The 25,682-nt window shown below is 37.9% G+C and overlaps 1 protein-coding gene across 1 annotated transcript in view; it reads left to right on the top strand.

Moving 5' to 3' along the window:
• DDHD1 (DDHD domain containing 1) overlaps window positions 1-24,644 on the top strand; it is a 181,800-nt gene extending 157,156 nt beyond the window's left edge. The window contains 5 exon segments of the mRNA XM_027776631.1: window positions 5,093-5,242; window positions 8,585-8,837; window positions 10,073-10,264; window positions 13,113-13,196; window positions 21,947-24,644. Coding sequence (XP_027632432.1) covers window positions 5,093-5,242; window positions 8,585-8,837; window positions 10,073-10,264; window positions 13,113-13,196; window positions 21,947-22,128 — 861 coding nt within the window. The 3' untranslated portion in view covers window positions 22,129-24,644.
• Window positions 24,645-25,682: the final 1,038 nt, after the last annotated feature.

The following is a 25,682-nucleotide window of genomic DNA, read 5'->3' as shown; positions in this document are numbered from 1 at the left end:
TAAGTTTTTTTTTTTTTTTAAGAGATTTTTGCTATATGGCATATGTACTCATCAGAGACACAGAGAGGGAAAGTGAGAAATCATCCCCTGGGTGGCTGACCATGCTGCAATCTCTTCTCCATTCTCCTTTTGAGATTTTGGGCACACCTGCACATACACCTGGTGTGAGTTTCAAGCCACCAGGTCTGGGACTTGAACCTTGGTCAGCCATGGAAGAGTTCAGCACCTCAACCACTATGCCACCTGCTGGCCCCTATACATACCCAAGGCTATAAGAACATAGTCTTTGGAGTCATTCCAACCTGGAATTTGAGTTCCATGTGGACCATCATTTTTTTTTAATTGTCGTGTGTTTTTTTTTATAATTATTTATTGTATTTTATTTATTCATTCACTTATTTTGTTTTAATTTGACCAGAGAGAGACAGAGGGTGAGAGTGAGAGAGAGAGGAAATGAGAAAGCAAGCCACAAGATTCAGGACTTGAACCTTGGTTGGCCATGTGGGAGTGTCCAGCGCCTTAACCACCATGCCACCTGCTGGTCCCTCTATTGGATTCTTCAGCCTTATAAAATAGAAGTAATGATTCATATATTGAAAACAAAAGCATGGGACACAATTAAAACAAAAACAACAACAACAGGAAGCTGGGGCCACTGGGTGGCATAGTGGTTAAGGGCGCTGGACTACAGGTGGCTGACTGTGGTTCAAGTTCTGGAACCGACAGCTTGCTTTCTCTCTCTCTCTCTCTCTCTCTCCCTCCCTCCCTCCCTCCCTCTCTGGTCAAATTAAAATAAGTAAATACATGAATAGAGTTAAATAATTCTTAAAACAACAACAAATAGGAAGTCAATATTAGGCAAGACCCAGCAAAACACTGTAACTTCCTTCCTAGGCTACAACCTGGCTGTATAACTTGAGTCAAAGTCCATCTCTTACCTCAGTTTCCTGATTTGTACATAAAATGAGTATAACCTGTTCCATTGACTTCCTAGGATATAATAGTAATTAAAAAAAAAATACTAAGCTATGCCAAAGACCTTCCAAATACTAGTTCTTTAGAGTATCATTTAAAGGATCAGCCGACAGTATAATGGTTATGTCACTGGACTCCCATGTAGTTGATTGTGATTCGAGTCCCAGACCCAGTGGCTTAAAACTCATGCCGGGTGCCATGTACATGCATGCCAAAAATCCTGAGAGGATAATGGAGTAGAAGGGACTGCATCCCCTCTGGGGGTTGATTTTTTGCTTTCTGTATTTATCTCCCCAGTGAGTGCACGTACCTTATAGCAAAAAACAAACAAACAAAAAAACAAAAAACCCTCCCCACAAAAAAACCCCTATCATTTAAAACAATTTCTATTCCAAAATACCTTTGAAATTATTTTTGCTTTTCTTACACTCACCTTGAGAATTTTAACAACTACTTTTTCATTCATTCCAACCTGGAATTTGAAGTTCCTGTGGGACCATCATTTTTTTTAATTGTCGTGTGTTTTTTTTTTATAATTATTTATTGTATTTTATTTATTCATTCACTTATTTTGTTTTAATTTGACCAGAGAGAGACAGAGGGTGAGAGTGAGAGAGAGAGGAAATGAGAAAGCAAGCCACAAGATTCAGGACTTGAACCTTGGTTGGCCATGTGGGAATGTCCAGCGCCTTAACCACCATGCCACCTGCTGGTCCCAGGACCATCATTATTTTATGTAATTAATGCTAAATGTATAGAATTGGCCTAGTAAAAAAAATAAACTGTTCTATTTTATGTTCTGGGTTTTTTACTAGAGAGTTGGGTATGATCCACTAAGTATTTTAGGATCTCAGAAATTAATATAAAATTATTGAATTTATGTACTTTAATTGAATATCCTTCTGGTACATAATCATATAATCTAATAAGGGTTTTTAACTGTTAATTAATTACTCAGAGGAAAACATACAGAAATCTGTTATTGACACAGGAATATCTGCTAACTGGCAAATTACTATTTAGAACTCCAGGATTCTACAGGGAGCAAAAATCTTTTCATGCCTGTTAACCAGGAGATGGATTTACTTTCAGAATTCAGGTGTTGTTAAATTTGTCACAGTTGACTGTTGAACTTAGAGAGAGAGGGAGAAAGAAAAAGGGATAGTAACAAGCATTGGTGTAGAGAATAGGAAACACCAACAGGGAACTTTCTTTCTGATCTCGAGGCTTTGCTGGTTCCCAAATATTGAACATCTCTGAATTCATCTGCTTTCTCACCGCTGACCAAGAAGGTTAAATGTCTAAACCTTACTTCCACCTTTAAAATTATTTGACAAATGTAGATCTCACTAGGACCGGCAGGTGGCATAGAAGTTAAGGCTTACTGCAATGTGAGGTAGAAAGTTTACATAGCTTTCTTCTCTTAGGTCAGCTATTTTTTCTTTCTTTCCCTGTCCATTTTTTTTTCTCCTTTTATAGAAGAAATTACCTTATTCCTTTCAGAAATCAGTATTTTCATCTGTTTCTATCTTTTAAAATACTTTTTCTGGGACCAACAGTTGGCGTAATGGCTATGTCGCTGGACTTCCACCTAGTCGACCGCAGTTCACATCCTGGACCCAGTGGCTTAAAACTCACGCCAGGCGCGTTGCATGCGTGCCCAAGATCCCGAGAGGAGAATGGAGGAAAAGGGATTGTGGCGTGGCCATCCCCCCTGGGGGGGTGATATCTCGCTTTCTGTCTCTCTGTCTCTCTCTGTCTGGCTGGCAAGCGCATGCGCCCTATAGCAAAAACCTCTCAAAAAAAAAATTAAAATACTTTTTCTTATTTTTTAATCTGTAGTAACATCATTAATTTTCTACAGTATTTAAGCCTACTGAAGTCACCCAATTCTGTGAAAAAGTAAAATAAAATAAATTCTCACACATTCTCTAGCATAAAGGTACCATTTAAAAATATATATTAATGTGAAATTTTTCATTAAAAAAAAAGTCACTTCAGGGCATCCAGACTCCCTCTGTTGACTTCTACTATGTTGCTTTATTCTGGCTCTCTTTCTCCTTCACTCCCTTCTATAGCTCTGTCTGCTCATTAAATGTCGACATTCCTCATAGTATGACATAAAGTCCTCTTACTCTATATACTTCTGGACAACCATGTCCCTTCTATGACGGCAGCACTTCAGTTTGAATGATGACATACCCAATTCTGTGTCACTTGCCCCAAATTTCCAGCTTACACGTTGTGTATGTTACAGACACCTCAAAACTCATTTGGATAAAAATAGACTCTACCTAGAGAGTTTCCTTTTATAATTAATGGAACCACGATCCTCCCAGTCAGCTAAACTCAATCCTTGTGAATTGTCTCTGACTCATTCCTCCCCCGCATCGCCATTCAAGCGTGTGGGTTCTACCCCATCATCTCACATTTCCATTTCTGAATGGAACAAGTTGTCCTGCCCTAGTTAGGATGATCTCTTCCTAAACTCTTTCAGTAGATTCCCAACTTATCCCCAGGTCACCAGTCTCTATATTCTAGTTCATCCACACCCTACTACCAGATTTAAATTCCTAAAATATGGTCAAATCTTATTCTCCCTTCACCACCTCTAAAGTAAGTTAAATACAGGGACCAGCAGTTAGCGTAATGGCTATGTCACTGAACTCCCATGTAGCCAACCACTGTTTGAGTCCCAGACCCAGTGACTTAAACTCACGCCGAGCACATGTGTATATGTGCCCAAGATCCCGGGAGGAGAAGGGATTGCGGCATGGCCATCCCCCCTGGGGGGTGATTTCTCACTTTCTCTCTCTCTGTCTCTCTCTGTCTTTCTGGCGAGTGCACGCACCCTATAGCGAAAACCTCTCCAAAAAAATAAATAAATAATAAGTTAAATCCAAATGTCTTAATCAAGGTTCTGAATATTATCATTCCAAGCTGCATTTCCCCCCCACACACACACACACCCAGTATTTCAGCCATATCAGACTATTCCTATTCTCAGAAATAAGACAGGGAAGCCGGCGCACCTCAGCAGTAAGACAACAGCCCACCTGGGAGGTCCCGGGTTCACATTCCGGGGCCTCCCTGTATGTTCCCGGCTAGCTGAGGTAAAGGACAGATCATGGTGTGGGGCCCGTGTGTGTGTGTGTGTGTGTGTGTGTGTGTGTGTGTGTCAGTCTGGAATGTCATTCTTTGTCATTCTAATGTTTCAACCTCAATTATGGAAACCCTTTTTGTCTTTTACTGGCCAATGCAAATGCTACCTCTTCTATAAAGCCCTCAGAGTTGAAATTAGTTATTCCTTTCTCCACTCTATTATAGCACTCTTCCCTGCTATCATGCATTTATTTTATTCTGCTTCCCTGACAGAACTATGCACAAGCTCTGCCTTGTTGTTTCCATCATAGAACCTAGTTCACCACACATTACACAAAGTAGTAGCTCAGGAAATCTTTTGAGTAGTATGTAGAAATACAATGAAATTATCTTCCTTCTCCTTAACTTTCTTCTCTTCTTCTCATTCTTTAATTTTGTTTAGACTTAAAGATAATAAAGTTACTCCTGGAAACATTGGATCATCAGAAAAGTCATAACACTTTTATAGGAAAACAGAAAAATTCGTCATCTAATAGATTATTCTAGAATGATTATTAGTGCTCAGCATATAGTTAACAAATAACAGATACCATCTAGACAAAACTTATTTTTGAAAAAGACAGGTATACTTAGGGATAATTTTATTATTTGTATTTTACAGTCATCACTCAGTATCTATAGAGTCCTCCTACCCCAGCCCACCAGCAGATGCTCAAGTTCCTTATAAAAACTGGCATGGTATTTGCATACAGCCTATGCACATCCTCCGTGTACTTAAAATCATCTCTAGATTCCTGATAAAATTCCTAATAAACTATAAATGCTATGTAAATAGTTGTTATACTATATTGGAGGGTTTTGTTGTTTTGTTTTGTTTGTTTTTGGTTGTTTGCTATAGTGTTTTCCATCTGCGGCTGGTTGAATCAGATACAGAGGCCAGCTGTACTGTTACACACAAATTCTGTTGAAAATAACAATCATTTTTTTAAAATATTGGGTTACCTTATCATTTTAGGTGGAGAATTTCTTCTGTATGGGATCCCCACTAGCTGTTTTTTTGGCATTGCGTGGCATCCGCCCAGGAAATTCTGGAAGTCAAGATCATATTTTACCTAGAGAGATTTGTAACCGGTTACTAAATATTTTTCATCCTACAGATCCAGTGGTGAGTTGAAATATGGATTTTTTTTCTCTTTTTTTTCAACACTAGATTATTCTCAGAAGAATGTATAAGAAACTTGCAAGATACTGTTTAATCAATAAATAATAGTTCATTTATTTGAATATATTTCCAAAAGTTCATCTTCTTAAAACATTTGTGTTTTAGTCAATTTAGTGCTTATAAAATATTGATGAACTGTTTATATTAGACATATAAGAACATAATGTTAAGGGGCCAGCAGATGGCGTAGCAGTTACAGCTCTGGACTTCCACATGGCTGACTGCAGTTGCTTGAAAATCACAGTGGGCACATGTGCATGCATGCCCACGATCCTGGGAGGAGAATGGAGAAGGGATTGCAGAGTGGCCATCCTTCCTGGGGAAGGAAGGAAAAAAGGAAGGAAGGGAGGGAGGGAGGGAGGGAGTTAAAATATCCTTGGACAATTAATAGAAGAAACAGGACTCTAATGGATTTTCAAATCATAACTTGTGGTTACACCAATAATCTTAGCAACCATAATGTCAAAGTGTGTTTTAATATTGACATATGTTTAGTAGATCCTCTTAAAAATGAACATTTTCAAATACTGTATTTTAAATATGAGAAGGCAGAACTATTGATTATAACCTACTAAAATTATAAAATGTTAGATTTTTTTCAACTCTGTTATGTTTGTGCTATAAATAATTTTTAATGTAAACATTCCAAGGGTGTTTAAATAGACTAGTGCCAACTAAGATTTTTAGACTAGAGAGGGCCAGAGGATAGCATGGTGGTCAAGGTAGCTGAATCCCACATGGTCTAGGTTTGAGCCCCAGACCCCGCAACTTGAAAAAAACACTACAGAGGAGAAGGAATTTTGCAGATCCTGGGAGGAGAATGGAGAAGGGATTGCAGAGTGGCCATCCTTCCTGGGGAAGGAAGGAAAAAAGGAAGGAAGGGAGGGAGGGAGGGAGGGAGTTAAAATATCCTTGGACAATTAATAGAAGAAACAGGACTCTAATGGATTTTCAAATCATAACTTGTGGTTACAATAATAATCTTAGCAACCATAATGTCAAAGTGTGTTTTAATATTGACATATGTTTAGTAGATCCTCTTAAAAATGAACATTTTCAAATACTGTATTTTAAATATGAGAAGGCAGAACTATTGATTATAACCTACTAAAATTATAAAATGTTAGATTTTTTTCAACTCTGTTATGTTTGTGCTATAAATAATTTTTAATGTAAACATTCCAAGGGTGTTTAAATAGACTAGTGCCAACTAAGATTTTTAGACTAGAGAGGGCCAGAGGATAGCATGGTGGTCAAGGTAGCTGAATCCCACATGGTCTAGGTTTGAGCCCCAGACCCCGCAACTTGAAAAAAACACTACAGAGGAGAAGGAATTTTGCAGCATGACCATCCCCACAAGAAGGCGTGCTTTCTCACCACCGCCACCACCCACCCACCCACACTCACACATACAACTTCCAGTGAGTGTATGCACCCCCAGCAATTTTTTAAAACATTTTTTAAACTAGGAAAATGCCTTCCTAATTCCTTTTAGGGACAAAGTGAAGTATATAGCTGACTATTAAAGCAAAGTAGTTATTTAAACTATTTAGTTACTTAAAAGCATTTATTCTTGGAAAGATAGCTGTGTATGATTGTGTAGTCTTTTAAAGGATCTTTAGCTAATACCAAATAAATATAACTTCGACTAACCACCAGAATTTTAGAAAGTTTCTCATTGTGTTAAAGGGTCATGTTATATTTAAGAAATTCCTGAACTAGAAGTTTTGTATGAGTTTTAAATACAGACTACACAATTGTGGACAAGTCATTTACTAGACTGTGTCTTCTCTACATAATATAGATGATAATGATTTACCTATAGAGTTGTTAGGACTCAGTAAAGTACATGAGAAAACATCCAGCTAGACAGTAGCATTTCGTTGATATACATCATTGTGATCATTCTCTCATAATTCGGCATGAACTTGAGTTCATAGTTGACCTCAGAGCTCTGTCCTTGGTCTATCTTAGACTTCGTTGTACTATAAAGAAGGGTTCTTAACTCATTGTTATACATTTTTAGTACTGATTTTATAGTTTTTCTGTGAATTTTTAGTATTTTTAAAATATTTCTATCTATTAAACTGGAGTAGGCAGCTTTTACAAACGTTCTCTATTCTTCCTCACCCCTCCGTAAAGAACAGAGTGGTATCTCCTTTCTGTAGCCCAGGGAACTAAGGCTCTGAGACCTTGTGACCTGACAAGCATCTTACTAAGTCACAAAGGTCAGAATAGGAAATTGAAATTCCAAACCCACATTTACCGCCTTTTCTTCTGTATAATCCCTGCTTTACATTAGACCAAAGGTCTTATGTTAGCATCTCATTTGTGTGGTTACTATGTTAACCTCTTTGAAAACCACATTACTGCTTTGTGAGACTAATACAAACCCAATTGCTAACAATATTGGGATATAATAAATGTTCTTTTTTTCTCTGAAAAACTAATTAATGGACTCTATTAGCCAGGACTAACTCCACTTGTTTATTTATTTTTATAATCTTTTTTTTGGACAGAGGTTTGTTTTTTGTTGTTGTTGTTATAAAGTGCATGCACTTGCCAGAAAGAAAGAAAGAGACAGAAAGCAAGAAATTTAACCGCCCAGAGGAGATGGCCACGCTGCAGTCCCTTTTCCTCCATTCTCTTCTCGGGGTCCTGGGCACACACGCACACATGCCCAGTGTGAGTGTAAGCCACCAGGTCTGAGACTTGAACCACGGTCGACTACATGGGAGTCCAGCAACGTAGCCATTACACCATTTGCTGGTCCCTATTTTTATAATCTTAACATTGAGGAAATGTAGTTAGACCAACCACATATTAACAGTGAGCAAATACGTATTTGGAGGGACCAGCAGTTAGCGTAATGGCTATGTCACTGGACTCCCACATAGTCGACCACAGTTCGAGTCCCGGACCCGGCGGCTTAAACTCACGCTGGGCGCGTGTGCATGCGTGCCCAAGATCCCAAGAGGAGAATAGAGGAGAAGGGATTGCGGTGTGGCCATCCCCCCTGGGGGGTGATTTCTCGCTTTCTGTCTCTCTGTCTCTCTGTCTGTCTGGCAAGCGCACGGACCCTATAGCAAAAACCTCTCAAAAAAAAAGCAAAAACCTCTCAAAAAAAAAAAAAAAGAAATACGTATTTGGAATACCCTTTTTCTTTTCTCTTTTTTTTTTTTTTCAGTTCCTTCTCTGAGATCTATACAGCATGCGATAGGAAAGAATGGGTCATTAAACCAGCACTGGGTCTTAATGTATTTCTGTGATTGTTTTTTAATCCAGGCTTACAGATTGGAACCGTTAATACTGAAACACTACAGCAACATCTCACCCGTCCAGATCCACTGGTACAATACTTCGAATCCTCTACCTTATGAGCACATGAAGCCAAGCTTTCTCAACCCAGCAAAAGAACCTACCTCAATTTCAGAAAATGAAGGCATTTCAACCATACCAAGCCCTGTGACCTCACCAGTCTTGTCCCGGCGACACTATGGGGAATCTATAACAAATATAGGCAAAGCAAGTATATTAGGTAATTTCTCTCAAGTATTCTGTATTTATCGATATAAGCATTCTTACTTGGAAATACCACATGTATTATAAAACTTCCAACAGTTTATTGCAGTGTCTTGAATTAACTACTCCGTCACTGTTCATATTTGAAAATCAAAACATCTAATATTCTCTAATTACATCAGACCCTATTGTTTTAGATATGGGATGGCTTGGGGCAAACAAGTGCTGTAATGGTTAAGACAGCTGGGTCCTGCATGACTGGCTGCATGGCTCAAGTCCTGGACCCAACAGCTTGAGAGGCATGCCAGAGGTGTGTGCCCTAAATCCTGAGAGAGGAAAATGGAGGCAACAGAACTGCGGTGTGGCCGTGTCTCTCTTTCCCGCCCCTCTACGAGCACATGTGCCCTATAGCAAAAAATTAAGGGAAAAAAGGAGATAGCTAGAGAGATCAGGAAAAGAATCATCGTTCTGAGAATTGAACATTCTTCTTGGCTCTACCACTTGCTGTGAGATCCTGAGCAAGTCTCATAGTTCATATGGCTCTCATTTCTGTCTGTGAAATGAGAGGATGCTTGTGTTCCGAGGGTATACCCCAGCCCCAGCCACTTAGCTGGTCTGTTCTGAAAGTCTCTTAAACTGTGTACTTCCTGAGGACAAGAAGGATATTTAATTTTTGTTTTTATGCCCAGTACTAGCACAAGGTTTGGTATATCACCGGAACTCAAGTTATGTGCCACTTGAGTATGTCCATTGCTTAGGGTTACAAGTTGCCTTAATATATACTGCCACAAGATGGCACTATAAATAGGCTTTAATATGCGGACTCATTTGCTATTTCACTTTGTTCTACTCACAGATGGTTTATTGATGGCTATTTTTATAGCATATCCGCTTAACTTCAGTATTAAGTACATCAGTGGTAAATATACACCCTGTGTCAATGGTATGGTTCTTTTAGTAAAGGTTTTAATCTTGCCAAATATTTTAATAAACAATGATCACTTCGATAAAATAGAATCTTTATTTCTTTGTATCTGTCTATAAACTATATTCCTAGAGTTCTTACTTCTATTAAATACCATTTTTATTTAGAAACCTACAATATAAATTAAAATTTTGTTATGTTCCCACCCTGGAAAAACATGACTAAGGCTTGGTCCCTCTGCCAATTGGCTGTAATTATGGGCGGTGCTCTTGAGCTGGGATGTGATGTGATTCAGCAGAATGACTTGCCTGTTTTGTGAAATACAGGGGCCGCTAGCATTGGAAAGGGACTTGGAGGAATGTTGTTCTCAAGATTTGGACGTTCATCTGCATCACAGCCATCTGAGACAGCTAAAGACGCAATGGAAGACGAGAAGAAACCGATGGCCTCTCCTCCTACAACCACCGTGTCCACACAGACCCTCCCACATAGCAGTTCTGGCTTCCTTGATTCTGCATGTTAGTTCTTACAGTTCTTCCCTTACGTTTATACCGTATCTTGTTGAAAGCTTGAGGGCAGGGAGGCTTAAGATAGTAATACTGGCAACACCTAAAGCATACCTTAACTTTTAATGAAAAATTACTTCCTTCTGTTTACGTTTTTAAGACTAATTTCCAGGTAAATGCAGTTTCACATTCTGCATTGATGAATTAATAGTTAGAACATTAATAATCAGGGCCTTATGGCACAAGGACCTTAAACATCGATCATAAAACAAATCTCTTTGGGGTAAGTATCCCCTGACTTTTAGAAAGTCTATTTTTATTTATATGCTCTTCTCAGTCTTAAAAGTTCACATAATTGCTTCAAATCTATGCTGTCCATTCTTGACAATTCTTTAAAACTGGTGGGCCAAACCCTTCCTGCCCCTGACCCCACGGTTCCCTTCATCCAGCCTAATTAGAAGACCTTCGTAGCACAGTGATTTTTTTGGATCTACCATATGGCTTATGGCTTCCAGTTACCCTGGCTTCCTAGTGTAAAGTAGGTTTTCAAGAAGTGAGCGAATAGATAGCTATGTTGGACTTAGCATTTGAGTGGAGCTTCATTTCATTTTTTTCTGATAGACTTAATAGAGTTTAAAATCTTGAGTAATTGTGAAGCACTAAGACACTTAGTATGTATTTACCTCCAAGGACCTAAATTTGAACATTATTTTTAAATTTCCAGTAAAATAAAGCTTATCATTCAAGCCATATTTTTCTATTGACATGTATAAGGCAATATAGATTCTGAAACTAGCTATTTCCTTTCTGTAACTTGTAGCAAGAGGGAAACTTTGCTTTCATTTCTCTAAAAATTTTTCAACAGATTTCATTTCAGCTACTTGTAATATTGTGTTCTTACCATGTCTGCTACTCTAAGTTTTAAAACTACCTTGAATCCATTGCCACCCATAAAATTACTGGAGAGGGAAATACTTCCAGGTGTGGCAGTCCTAGAAGCTGGATATTTCCTTCACAGTCAGCCCCACTCCAGGATCAGGTACCAGTAGGGTTGGAAATTCCTATCTGGGCCAACAACATTTTCAGTTTAGTTCAATCTGTGCCAGACTCTGAGAACTGAAAATTGTATAATGGCGAGTTTTTTGAACACTGCCTAGAAAATTTGTTTAACCCTGTGATATTTGCATAAAATTTAATTTTTGTTTTTCATTAAAAATTCCTATGGGGACCAGCAGTTGGCATAATGGCTATGTCACTGGACTCCCATGTAGTCAACCGCAGTTCAAGTCTCAGACCCGGTGGCTTAAACTCACACCAGGCGTGTGTGCATGCGTGCCCAAGATCCCGAGAGGAGAATGGAGAAGGGATTGCAGTGTGGCCATCCCCCCTGGGGGGTGATTTCTTGCTTTCTGTCTCTGTCTCTCACTGTCTTTCTGGTGAGCACATGTACCCTATATATAGCAAAAACCTCTCCAAAAAAAAAAAAAAAAGAATTCTTATGTTATTACTGACTTAAGTTTTTTACTACTTAATATTAAAAATGTGATCGTGAAAATATAAAATTCTGTTGTGACAAGCAGATGTCGAAAGAAAACTCACTTCTAAGGAAAATTAATCTCAAAGAATTTTGTAAGGTTGGCAGATAAGAAGTCACAGTCCTTGCATGTGTCCATGTGAAGCAGTGATGCTAGTAAATATTAGAGTGAATGAGAGGGTGGAAGAGCAGGGTAGGATTTGAGCCCCAGAAAAAGGGTAATGAAGACATATATATAGAGAGAGAATCTATAGGGCCTGAGGGAAGAAAACTTAGTTATTTACATTTAGCATGATAACTTCAAAATGATAATCAAGAAACCTGATTTTTTTCCAGAACAGTAGACAGTAGATATGCTTAGCTGTACGTGTCATTATATTTTGATAGCTTAATGAAATACATATTCTGTCATAATTGCATATACATTTGCTGGTTCTAACGGTAAAATCCTTGTCAACATTAGACCCGACTCTGTGTGATCTATCCCTGAGTCTTAATGTTACATATACTCATCCCTAGATCTAAATGTAACTGCTAAACTTGGACTGCTGCAAGAGGGTTTTGCCTTTTAAATCACATCACCAAGAATTGGCTTACTAATCCTTCAGTTTGCTTCAACAATATCCTCTCCTATGTAATCCTGATTTAGACAGATTTCTTATGTCATAATTGGTGTCTTGGCTATCTCTTACAAATCATAAAACGTTTCCTTAAGTCTCTCTGGAATTTGGTCATTGTGATTAAGTGATTCTGCCTTCCTTCCTTTCTTCAGTTCTTCTGGAGAACCTTTATTCTGAGGCTAGCAACTTTGATTCTCTTGCTATTTGAGGGTGAGATGGTCACAGACTGAATGCATGATCAGTTAGAGTTTCTTTCTTTGAAGGTTCAATTGAAACCACCTTCATTGTAATCACCTTGAGGCATCTTACATAGCTATTCTTCATTGTCTTGGAAAAGTCTAGGCTTCTTTTCAGTGTTTGACTGTTCAGTTCCTTGTGCCTTCCTTCCCTGTGTTTGAAACATATTGTGAAAAGAAAAGATCTGTTTCTTTTAGCATTGTTTTTCCTTTAGGTTGAACCTAAATTAGCTATAAATTTGGGGGGAATATCTGGGTGTTAACAACTGATGACATTACATTTCAAAGTTAATCGTGCTTACATTTTCCATGGAGAGCCCCTCACAAAAACCAAAGTGTGTACTTTATGTACGCTGGGGTTAATCAGCTTATATCGGAGTGTCGTTCTAACTTTTGACCACTGCATCATTGAAGGCCAATTTTAACCATCAACCAACCCTTTACAGCATCTTGTGTTTTTTTTTTCACAGATTTCAGACTTCAAGAATCGTTCTTTAATCTCCCACAACTTCTTTTCCCGGAAAATGTAATGCAGAATAAAGATAATGCCCTCGGTATGGTATATGTCAGGCATAGCACTCGGAACACTATGAAAATGATCTAGTTCTTCTGCTTATTGAAAACTTGGACCATTTCTTCCATAAAATCAGCTTCCATTAAAGGCTATTTTATATTTACTTTCTTCCCATATTTTCTAATCTTAAGTGGTAGTAGTCCTGAAACCTAAGTATTGATTAGCCTTTCATGTGCTAAAATATATGATATTCCTGTACATTTCTGCAAAAAAGAGAACGTTTTTACAGAGGGGAGAAAAGCATGTAGGTCATTTTTTTTTTTTCTCTAAAGTCTTCAAAGAGGTTCATTATTCTTTTCATGTTTTTACAGAAAAGCATGTAGGTCATTTTTTTTTTCTCTAAAGTCTTCAAAGAGGTTCATTATTCTTTTCATGTAATATACTGATATAAGAAAGTGTTTCATAGTACAAAGAATGTACTCATTTCTAGTTACTTCAAATATTAATAACATTACCACTTAGGGCTGTAGGTATGCCATAGCTGATATCTGGTTTCAACACAAATATTTAATGTACTTTAGGGGGTTCAATTTATTTTTAAAATAGTTTTATTGGATGCAAGAGGTATTTTGATCTCTTAATTTTAAGTATATTCTAAATGTGTCACTAAGAATCTTAGCAGTTTAAAATTATTTTTATGACTAACTTCTCATTCCTTTTTCACAGCTCCTCTTTCTTTGTAAACAATTGGATTTTGCCTTTGACCAAAAAAAGAGGAAAAATATCATATTACAGGTTTTCCTTTGTATATGTTATTAATTTTTTACTGCTTTTTAACATTTTTTTAATTGCTAAGAAAACTCTCTTACGTGACAATGCAAGTTGCAAAACAAGCTGTGTTATTGGCTTTCTAACAGTTTTTGGTGATCTAACTCAGTGAGTTCTCCTTAAGAAATGATCATATGTAAGTGCTCTCTCTGATCTCTACCCAAGCTATTAACTAATCTGTTCTATCAAGAAATAATTTGAGGGGCCAGCAGTTAGCATAATGGCTATGTCACTGAACTCCCATGTGGCCGATCACGGTTCGAGTCCCTTACCCGGTAACTTGAACTCACGCCAGGTGCATGTGCGTGCGTGCCCAAGATCCTGAGAGGAGAATGGAGGAGAAGGGATTGCGGCGTGGCCGTCCCCCCTGGGGGGTCACTTTCTATCTCTTTCTGTCTCTGTCTTTCTGGCAAGCACACATGCTCTATAGCAAAAACCTAAAAAATAATAATAATAATAATAATTTTATTTATAATTTTTTGCATTTTGAGTTGAAAGAAGGAAAATTAATTCACTCACACATTTTTCCTACAATCACATAGTCCCTGTATTTATCCCCTCAATGGCCTAAGCAGCTAGGCCATTAGTCACAACTACACCAAGCTGATACAGATGGTGCCGTTTATATGGCTTCTGTTTTCTCTTCTCCTGTTCTCATTCATCCAATTATTTTACTACATGTTTACCATGAGCCAATACCATGGTAGTCACTAGAAAAGATAACAGAATGAAACAGACTTCAGAACTGGCCATGACGCTACTATATGCTGGTATGAAAATTAAGTGTTATTATGAGAGCATATATTCTAGTAAAGGAAGATAGGTAATAAGTAACTACAAAAATTGTAATATCTAATATATCACATTCTTGTGATGAGAGCCACATAAATGGAGGTACAGATAAGGGACTCCTGTCAGTTCTGAGAAATGAGAAATTGCTTTCACCTGGAGAAATCAAAAGGTTTTGAGGCAAAAGTAGGATTTGGGCATGCAGAGATGAAAAGACATTACAGGAAGAACAGCCAGCATGGGTGAAACCACAGAAGTGGAAGCATGTGGTATGTGGAAACTATTATTCTTGAGAAGAACCAAGAATGAGCGGAAGGGAGTAATTCTAAAGAAGATTTTAAAATTTCATTACACCAGATTGTGGTAGGTCCACCATATCTTACCATTTTCTGTGGTTTTTTGTGTTCAGGATTTACCCACATAGCCAACTGTTGCCAAATGTTAGATACTGGAATGTCTTTCAGGGTAAATTTGTGTTTGGAAAATTTTTTTGGCAAAAAGACAGTTGGTTATAAAATTTACTCTAGTTTTTGCTAGTACCTTTTTTTTGTAGAATTATTTATTGGGACCAGCAGATGGTGTAGTGGTTATGTTGCTGGACTCTCACATGGCTAAACGCAGTTTGAATCCTGGACCCGGTGGCTTCAAAATCATGCCAGGCACATGTGTGTGTGCTCAAGATCCCAGTAGGAGAAGGGATTGAGGCATGGCCATTCCCCCAGAAGGATGATTTCTCACTTTCCCTCTCACTGTCTCTATCTCCTCACTATCTCACTGTCTCTCTTCAGTGAGTGCATGAGCCCTAAGGGGGAGGGGGGGAAACTGTTACAAAAATTACTTATTGATTTTATTTATTTATTATTATTTTTAAATTTGGTATAGGGCACATGAGCTCACAGAGAAAGAGGAAAAGTAAGCCACCAGGTCCACAACTTAAACCGAGAGAGAAAGTAAGCTGCCAGATCCAGGACTCAAACTGCAGTCGGTCATGTGGTAGTCCAGCACCTTAACTACCACGTCACTTGCTTGCCCCACTAGTAACTTTTTTAAAATAAAGGATAGAAAATATTCTCTTTTTTTCCAAAGAATTTTTTTATTTAATTTTATTTAATTTGACCAGAGAAGGCTAGAAAGGGGGCGGGGGGGGGCGCGAGCAAAGAAAGGGGGCGGGGGGGGGGAGTGAGAAAGCAAGCCACCAGGTCCAGGATGCGAACCTCAGTCAGCCATGTGGGAGTCCAGCACCCTTAGCCACCAGGCCACCTGCCAGTGCCATGGATAGAAAATATTCTTAAATGTATCTGGAGCTATGATAATTCACAAAATGCAAATATCCCTTGAATGTCAAAATACTAAGCCATATGACGTGTAGTTTCTGTGAGGCAGCACAGACAGATGTAACTTGCTAGTAAGAACTCTTGAGCAGAATCTTTTGACTCTCACTACTTGTTTAGAAGCACAGAATATCCTTTGCTAGTACTTTTAACTATTTTTCGTTTTTTTATTCTTATTTATTGGGGTGGGGAGAGGGAAGAATGAGAAAGCTGAAATTCCTTCTTCTGCATTTCTACCATCTCTTTGGGCATAGACACGTGCACATAATCCAGGCATGTTTCTCAAGCTGTGGGGTCTAGGGCTCAAACCAAGCAGTTGGCCATGTGAGATGCAGCTACCTTAGCCACCATGCCACCAGCTGGCCGCATCATTCTCTTGATATCTATGTGGAGCCAAGAATTATACATGTATGACCATAATTGTTACTTAAAAATAAGATAACTTAAGATTCATGAAGTCTTACAAAATTTCTCTCCAGGGAAGCTGCGATACTTCCTTTAAATGGTAGAAATCTGTCTAATTAGTACCCGTTATGATACAAAGATGCCTACTTTCTATTCATATATTACTTTTGTTTTGGTTTTGGTTTTTTTACTTGGTTTGGTTTTTGGGGGTTTTTTGTTTTTTTGTTTTTTGTTTTTTAGGATACGTGCCCTTACTGGAGAGAGACAGAGAGAGGAGGGAAAGTGAGAAATCAGCCCGAGGAGGCGTGGCAATGCCATAATCCCTCCCCCTCTCAGGATTTTGGGCATGCACACACATGTACCTGGCATGAGTTACAAGCCACCAGGTCTGGGACTTAAACCACAGTAGGCCATGCATCCAGCATCTTAACCACCATGCCACCTGCTGGCCCCTCGTATTTTACTTTTTTAATACTATATCCATGTTGATGAGCCTTGTGCATAAAAGTGTTCTCTGAAGAAAGCACAGTATTGATGACACTACCTTCACATGACAGAGATTGTAAACATTCTGCTTTGGAGACTAGGGAAGAAAGTATGCCTTTTTGTGACTCCCCACAAAGAAAATAAGCTATGTTTTAAAACAGTAGAAGCAAAGAACTGATGATTGTTTAAAATCATAGTTTCTTTCTCATTTTTATTTCTCCAGCTATTCTGGAACCTAATTCTTTGTGGATAGAGAATGTTAGTGCTTAGCCATTCAAGAGAGAGAAAGGAGAAAAAGTGATGATTTTATATTCTTCTTTTTCTTGATGTACCTCAGCTAGAGGAACTAGGGGAAAAAACTGTCAGGTCAACAGGTAGTGTGGTGTTTAAGGCACTGGACTCCCACATGGCTGATTGCAGTTTGAGTCCTGGGCTTGGTGGCTTGCTTTCTCACTTTTCCTCTCTCTCTCTCTATCTGGTGAATTAAAAAATAATAATGACTAAAATGTAATTTAAAAAAACTACCAACCTCAGGACCAGCAGTTGGTATCAGTTGGTATAATGGCTATGCCACTGGACTCCCATGTGGTCAACCACAGTTCAAGTCCAGGACCCGGTGACTTGAGCTCCCGCCGTGTACATGTACGTGCGTGCCCAAGATCCCAAGAGGAGAATGGAGGAGAAGGGATTGCGGCATGGCCATTCCCCTGGGGGGTGATTTCTTGCTTTCTGTCTCTCTGTCTCTCTGTCTTTCTGGTAAGTGCACGTGCCCTATAGCAAAAACCTCTCAAAAAAAAAAAAAAATCTGTGTGATGCCCCATCCCTTTTTGATATGGTAATAAGAGAGTAGATCCAAGGTAATTCTGTGTAGGTTTGAGCCTCCGCTGACCAAGAGCAGGTCTCACAGCACTTACAGAATGCTGCAACTACTGCTGTATAGAACCTCTTAGAAATTCTGCAATCTACGTAAAAGGGGGAAAGAAAATGAGATAGGCCCACTTAATCCCATCCGTCTACCTACATAACCAACATAAATGTGAGGTCAGCTGCATAAAGCCAGACCACCTGGAGTAAACTTTTTTTTTTTTTTTTTGGAGGGGGCTGTCATGAAGTTTTGTTTGTTTGTTTGTTGTTTTTTTTATTTAAATTTATTTATTTACATTCATTCACTATACATCATTGCAGCATACAAAATGAGATTTCCCATTCAGAATACACTGTATATTGGCTCAATCAAGCACATCAACATACATGTTATCGTCAACAAATAATTTTCCATTTGTTGTTTCCTGTATATTTTGCTTTTTTTTACCATCCTTGATTCCCTATCTCTCACCCTCTGCCGTGTCTCACCCTCTTCCTACACTGTCTCTGGTATCCATGGTTGCTTTCTATGCCTTTTCCCCCCATTTTATTAATTCACTAATGAACTTAATTAATCTAAATATTTCCAATAGCAAGTGCAGCTGATATATACATATCCATGAACACAAGTCTGACTTTAGGCATAAACTTCAGTGAGTAGAATGAACATACTATAAAGTAGCACCTAACTGGGGTTATATAGCTTACTACAGTTATCAAATATGCATTTTTTCCCTGAAACTTTTTTTTCATTAAAATCTACATTCATCCCCTAATCATCATCACAGCATACAAAAAGTGGCTCCCCATCCAGAATATACTGCATAGTGGCTTAATCATGTATGTTGTCATCAATAATTTTCCATTTCTAGTTTCACATATATATGTGTGTGTGTGTATATATATTTATATTTACCCCTATGTCTGACCCTCTGCCCTTTCCCACCCTCTTCTCGCACTGTCTCTGGTGTCTACAGTTGTATTCCATTCCTCCCCACACACACACGCTTTTTATTGATCACATGATTTCTTAGATAATCTACTTTCAATAGCAAGTTCAGCTGCTAATTTCAAGAAAAGCAGTTTTGAATTGGTAAGGAAATTTGCTTAAAACTTAAAGCCTGGAAACAGGTTAGTGTTCTGTTCAAATAGTAGGTACATGAACCTTTTGACAGCTCAAGACAGGACAAAAACTCTTAAAACCGGACAACAAAGCCTAGAAGAAAAGCAGCAATGTTTTAGTCAAAAGTCGCAAAATGTTATTTCACCAGTTCAGTCTCATGTACTTTATCTGTCTTGTGTTGTGGTTCGATATTCCCAATTGAAATGTCGGATATAATATTCAACTCCAGACTTGTCCCTATGATTAAGTTGGCCATTTTCTTAGTTTTTGAACTCTTATTTCTGTGTGACTATCCTGACATAGCACTCCCTTGAGACTTTAAGGAAGATGAGATACTGAATCTTATTTATCAGAGACAAGCTGTCTACCTAATGGGCCCTAGAAAAGTCATGACACATTTTTGCATAGAAAAATACATCATGGCTTTCCTGACCTAATAAATTCCTTTTTTGGGGGGGAGGCGGGGCAAAGGGTGCATGCCCATACAAGAGAGAAACAAAAGCACCCTCCACGTGGTCTCATCACTCCTGATCTCCTTTTCCCAGCATCTTGGGCACTCATGCCCTTATGTACCTGGTATGTTTTCAACCTGACCTGAGGATCTGAACCCATGGTCTGCCATGAGGCTTCCAGCATTGGGGTTCAGTATTATACAGACCTTGTCATATAGGCTGGGCCTAATTCCCATTTCGATGGGCACAACCAGAAGATAATAGAAAATGGTAGGGGGAACCAATCTAGTTAGTGACATGTACGTGCGTGCCCAAGTTAGTGATTAAAGCCCCTATAGGTGATAAGAATGACGGGGCACATAATAGGACAATAATTGACCATTTGAGTGTCTACTGCATGGAGGACAGTGTTGTCAGTAATTGCATATTAAGTATAAATCTCAGGGGCATAAAATCAAAGGACCAGGCAACACTTGTTATATAACCGGAACAATCTGCCTTTCTTTGACTTTATTTTTTTAATAATTATTTTATTTAACTTCATTTATCTATTTATCTATTTATTTATTCATTCATTCATTTATTTTATTTGACCAGAGAGGGACAGAGTGAGTGAGAGACAGAGAGATGGAAAGTGAGAAAGCAAGCTGCCAGATCTGTGACTCGAACCATGGTGGGCCATGTGGGAGTCCAGCACCCTTAGCTACCACACCACATGCTGGTCCCTCTTTGACTTTAAAATGGTTTCAACTGAAAATTTGGGGGGGCAAAGAAGACATTATACAGTGGCATTTGTGACATGAAAGTGAATTCTTAGATATTATAACTTGGTGTTCTTCACCAATATTAACACATGTGTTCCCATCTCTTCTGTTTTCCTCTTCTTTTTTCCTTGTAACTAACTTCACCTTGATGCCTCTTCATCAGGCTTGAAAATTCTAGTTTTCGCATCTATTTCATCTTCCCGTCTGTCATGCTGGAATGTACTACAGGTCTACACAAATGCCCCATGGAATACCAAAGATAAAAGATTAGGACATTACAACATCACCAGGTCCACGTTACAGATTTCAGCTATTTCTGACTTGTTTTAGATTACTTTACTGTCATTTAAATGGGGGGAAAAATGCAGTTATTTTTTTAAAAAACTTCATAAAAAAACCTGTGTCATTGTATTTTACAAGTATTTTATAGCCTAACTGTATTCATACTTCATAAATGTGAACTTCCTCTGAAAATGCATAGATAGAGCCATAGACCTTTCTTGTCAGAAAAGCATAATAGAAAAGTAGTAACTGTATAAGCATTTTTTAAAGTACTAAATGGTATTGTCACCAATTAAATATCTATTTAAAATAAGCATTAACTAAGCATTTATATGAAATCATTCCTTAGAATGATATGATTTCCTATGTGTAATTGCCAAATTCCCAGTGTTAAGCAAAGCCCAGATTTTCCTCCAGTCTCTGAACTTTTTGCCGGTTCATACTTCTAACACCCTTTAGCACTCTGAATGAAGAGCCGTCTTCAAGTGTTTGGTTGGTAGTGATTTGGGTGTTTTTGTTTATAAGATAGGCCTTTCAGAATTCTGTGTTAGCTCACTGGCAATTTTAAGGAAGTTCCTGGAGATCAAGGTGACATTTTTCTGAGTGTTTATCTCACTCTATTAAATGATCAGTCCATTGAAATACTCTTACAGCCTTGATGTGCTAAGGTAATTTTTCTCTAACTGGTATTGCAAGGATGTTGTGGGTTTTAGAACAAGCATGATTGAATTACCTGAATTGTTTAGGGATGGCACTGTTGTAAGCAAAGTGCTTCCTCGCAAGAATCACCACTCTTCCTCCCAATTAACTTTCCCAGCCACCCAGCAGGTTCTTCTTCAGTTGAACGAACATTTAATAAGCAACTTGCGTGTCCCAGGAAGATGTTACACCTTGCTGACGTTAGAGAGTAGGGTGTGTGGTAGCTGCCTTTGAGGAATTCAACAAGAAAACATTTTTAAAATGTGAAAAGATGCTTATCTTCTCACATATCCCCATGGAACCAGTTATTATATAGGACCTTGGTAATAAAGGACTCCTTGACTAACCATTGCACTCCCATGGGCTTTACTGTATGCACGCCTGGCCTGTCATTCTTCCAAGAGGCCATTTTCCTTAGTTTACAGGATAGGCATAAGGATTAAATGGTAATGCCAAGATTTAAGCCATTTTTTTTTTTTTTAACTCCAAAGAAATTCTGATACCAAGTGAACTTTCTTTTGTTTTTCTTCATTATTCCATATCGATTTGAGCTCCAAAGGAAAGAACTGCACCACATAGAATCTTGGGCTACTAAGGCTCTTTTGAAATTTTCCTGTATAATTGGAGTAAAAACCACTTTTTAAAAAAATAGCAATTAGAGAATCACTTCTATTAGCTAATTTTTTACTCTCAACTCTAATAAGTCTATATGGAACCTATCTCAGCGGTAGTCTTTATTCATTTGTTTTAACTTCTTTTCTTTTTAGTGGAGCTGGATCACAGGATTGATTTCGAACTCCGAGAAGGCCTTGTGGAGAGCCGCTACTGGTCAGCCGTCACGTCGCACACTGCCTACTGGTCATCCTTGGATGTCGCCCTCTTCCTCTTAACCTTCATGTACAAACATGAGCACGATAATGACGCGAAACCCAACCTAGATCCAATCTGAACTCTTGAAGGACATTAATGACCCAAAATTGACTTTTTTCCTTCCTGTTAAAATGTGTGTCAAGATATGGAGATTTCAGGACTAAGTATGTTTCAGTTTTGTTTAAGGCAAGAAATGTTTGAATTTAAAAAGCACTTTATTTTATTTTTAAAAAAGAAAACATTTTCAGGCCTAAAGAAGTTATTCACAGTTTTCATCATTTTGATTATGAGTCTGACAAAACCCCCTGCAGAGAATCAAGCAAGACCTGGAAAGAAGGAAGGTTTGGATGAACTGCATGTCAAGGTTATAAATCACAGTCTAATTTCTGTCAAATATAAATGCATATTAATGCATTGGAGCTGATGTATTAACCACAGTATGTTATAAATCTGAAATAGTCAAGGTCCAGTATATTCTATACAAAGATCACAAGGTGGTATTATTGTTTTAGATTTCCATGAAAGCCTCCATTTCCACATTCCTTTGAAAGAAGAATATAACATTTAAAATTATTTGAATTTAACTTGTCTAGAAAAACTAATGCTATAAAAGAAAGAATATTTGAACTACTGTATTTATAATTTATTACCTCTAACTGCTTTATTTCAATGTCTGAAACATTACATTTTCTTAATGTTTCCTTTGAACATAATTTAAGAACCACATTTATTTTCCATAGTCTTATAACCCTTTTTCTCAGAACTACATCTTTGTACTCTTCAGATGAATATATAGACACTGTGGCATACTTTCAGTATTTTTTATTTCATTAAAAATCTGTGTGGTCACACATATAACAGTAGCTCAACTTTTTTTTAATGAACTTTTTATTCTGTCACATGTATCTCAGAGAAAGCTGAGGTTTTTCTAAACTTGACACAGAATGCTCCATAATTGAAATATTATCCTTACTAGAAATCAGTGTCTTTGGATTAGGAAGTATGACAAATATTTTAAATGTATAAACATTTGTGTGCCAAACAATTAGTAGTTATAAAGGAATGGAGTGCCACTAATGAATTTTTAAAGTTTTTAAGAAACCACATAGGCACAATAAATCAGGATTCTGAGGCACTGGAAGGGTCTTCCTCAACTATAATTATTTCCACAGTGCATTTCATCTGAGGAGCTCAAAGTGCATTAATAGAGATGCATTCAGTAACCTATAGTAGCTCCTTGAGGTAAGTAAAGGAATGTTATTCTCATGTTATGTGTTAATACACCAAGGCACCAAAACATTTAAAGTGCCTTGCATTCAGTTACACAGCAGATCAGAAAAGCCTGGATTGAAGCCAGACCATATTCTTTTATATGTCAGTGTTCAGTGTTCACTGTTCAGTGACTAATATTTCACATGTGACCTCTTAGTAGTTTGCAAATAATAATAATAACAAAAGTTGCCATTCATAATTTGGAAAAATGGCCATGAAGTCAGTATGTTACCCTACTTGACTTACACATTCTTGGGTTCTCACACACGAAGGAAGGGTTCCTTAGAGAAGATCAGTAGCCATCTCTGCCACAGCCAACCCTTACTTCTGAGTGGCTTTCACTAGGTTCCACTTAAGGTGCTGTCTTTGCTTATCTTGCAAGGAATTTCTTAGCTTAGTAATCACTGGCCATCTGAGAGCAAAGCTGGTCAGTTGCACATCTCACCTACTCTTCTCTTTATGAGAGAGTGGAATCTGGCTTACTTGTAGCTTTTACTCTACACCATTGGTATGTTGGCTCTTTTGGCCTTTCATTGAATTTACACAACATGAAACACTTTTTTTAGTGTTTAAGAAAATCCCAAGGCTCTATAACCAAGTACATGACTCACTAAGAAACCCTTGCTATAAAACGCTTTTGATGAGATCTTCGCAAAGCTGAAGCAATCTCTTTTGAATTTAGCGATTCCTATGAACTCAGGTCATTTTCATAGCCTGTTTACTTTGTAAGTCTAATTTAGTTCTCAGGAAAATTAAACTCATGTCATGTGACCGTATCATTAAAGATACTCGAGCGTGTTGCTGTAGGTTTGACACTCAAATGCCTAAAAGCTTTAAGGGAATCCTTCTTAACCACTGGAATGTAAAGAGCCCTTTTACCTGAGAACAGTGAAATTCTATCAAACCTCTTCATTTGATATCATTCCCATAGGAATACATCTGCTTCCTTTTTTTCATATTAAGAAAATGAAAAGCAATTTAACCATTTGGAGTTTATTTCAATTCTTGGAGAGCAACATTCACAACCCCCTTTTCAAAATAAGATGTACTGGACTACTGGACAGGTGTTTTGTTTTCAGTTCATTATTTCTTCATCAATAGAGATGGTGATTTGGGTTTTATAGTACTCTTGTTTCCATGTCTCTGCATGTTATCATGGGATGTACTTGTATATACTCAAGTAATATACAGAGTATGTGTAATTCTGGCTTGATTTAGAAGCTAAGTCCGTTACTGAGTAACATTTTGCAACTTTATTCCAGCAAGTACTAAATTGGCCAAAAAGAAGTTCTGTTTTTGATACCATTAAAATTTTATTCTCTATTTTGTGTACATGCTATGATGATTCTCCTCAGTACTGATCAGATTGTTCAAATTTAATCCAGTTAGGTTCCCAAGAGTTATTGTTAAGTTAGAATAAGAAGATGGGACCAGCAGTTGGCCTAATGGCTATGTCACTGGACTCCCATATAGTAGACTGCAATTTGAATCCCAGACCTGGTGGCTTAAACTAACGCTGGGCACGTGCGCGTGTTCTCAAGATCCCAAGAGGAGAATGGAGGAGAAGGGATTGCGGCGTGGCCATCCCCCCCAGGGGGTAGTTTCTCGATTTCTGTCTCTCTGTTCCTCTCTGTCTTTCTGGCAAGCACATGCACCCTATAGCAAAAACTTGTTAAAAAAAAAAAAAAAAAAAAAAAAATTTCTTAGTAAATTTATTTGACTATTAGCCTAGCTAAGGCCTTTTGTTAATTCATAACTTTATTTTGAGCAATAATTTTGCATATATTTTGATCCAGTGTTACTGTATTTATAACATAATTACAAAATATACGAGAAATACATTGAACATGCTTCATACCTACTGCTCACACTAAAGGTCTCAGACAAGGACATGTAAATATTCATCTTTAGTCTGTCTCTCTCTCTCTCTCTCTCTCTCTCTCTCTGTTGTTTCCTCATTGGGAGCTGAAGCTTCCTAGTCTATAAGACATTTAACACACCATGTCACACCTGGCATCTCCCAAAGAGTAGACAGAAGTATGAGAAATTATCAGTATGGTGTCTCCCTTCATTCCAGGAATAGTACCTAAGCCCTTAGAGTGAGTCAGGCTAAACCAAGAATTTTTAGAAGAGGTTATAGTAGAAGATAAGTAACTGCTTTCTGGTATTCCTGTCTTCTGTTACTAATGATTAAGGCATTTGGACAATTGAGAAAACTAATTTGAGTACATGTCTTAAAATTGGTTTTGAGTAATATTTTGTTGTTATGGAAATGGGGCTAAAGAAGAAACATGAGATGTTAAAGATAGGTCAAGGCGGAACTAAAAAGAGAATGTAGCAATCATACACTGGAAAAAGAAA

The sequence above is a fragment of the Tupaia chinensis genome, unplaced genomic scaffold, assembly GCF_000334495.1.
Source record: "Tupaia chinensis unplaced genomic scaffold, TupChi_1.0 Scaffold000688_1, whole genome shotgun sequence".
NCBI lineage: Eukaryota > Metazoa > Chordata > Mammalia > Scandentia > Tupaiidae > Tupaia > Tupaia belangeri.
Note: the sequence above shows the minus strand (reverse complement) of the source record. Positions and strands in the feature narration are given on the sequence as shown.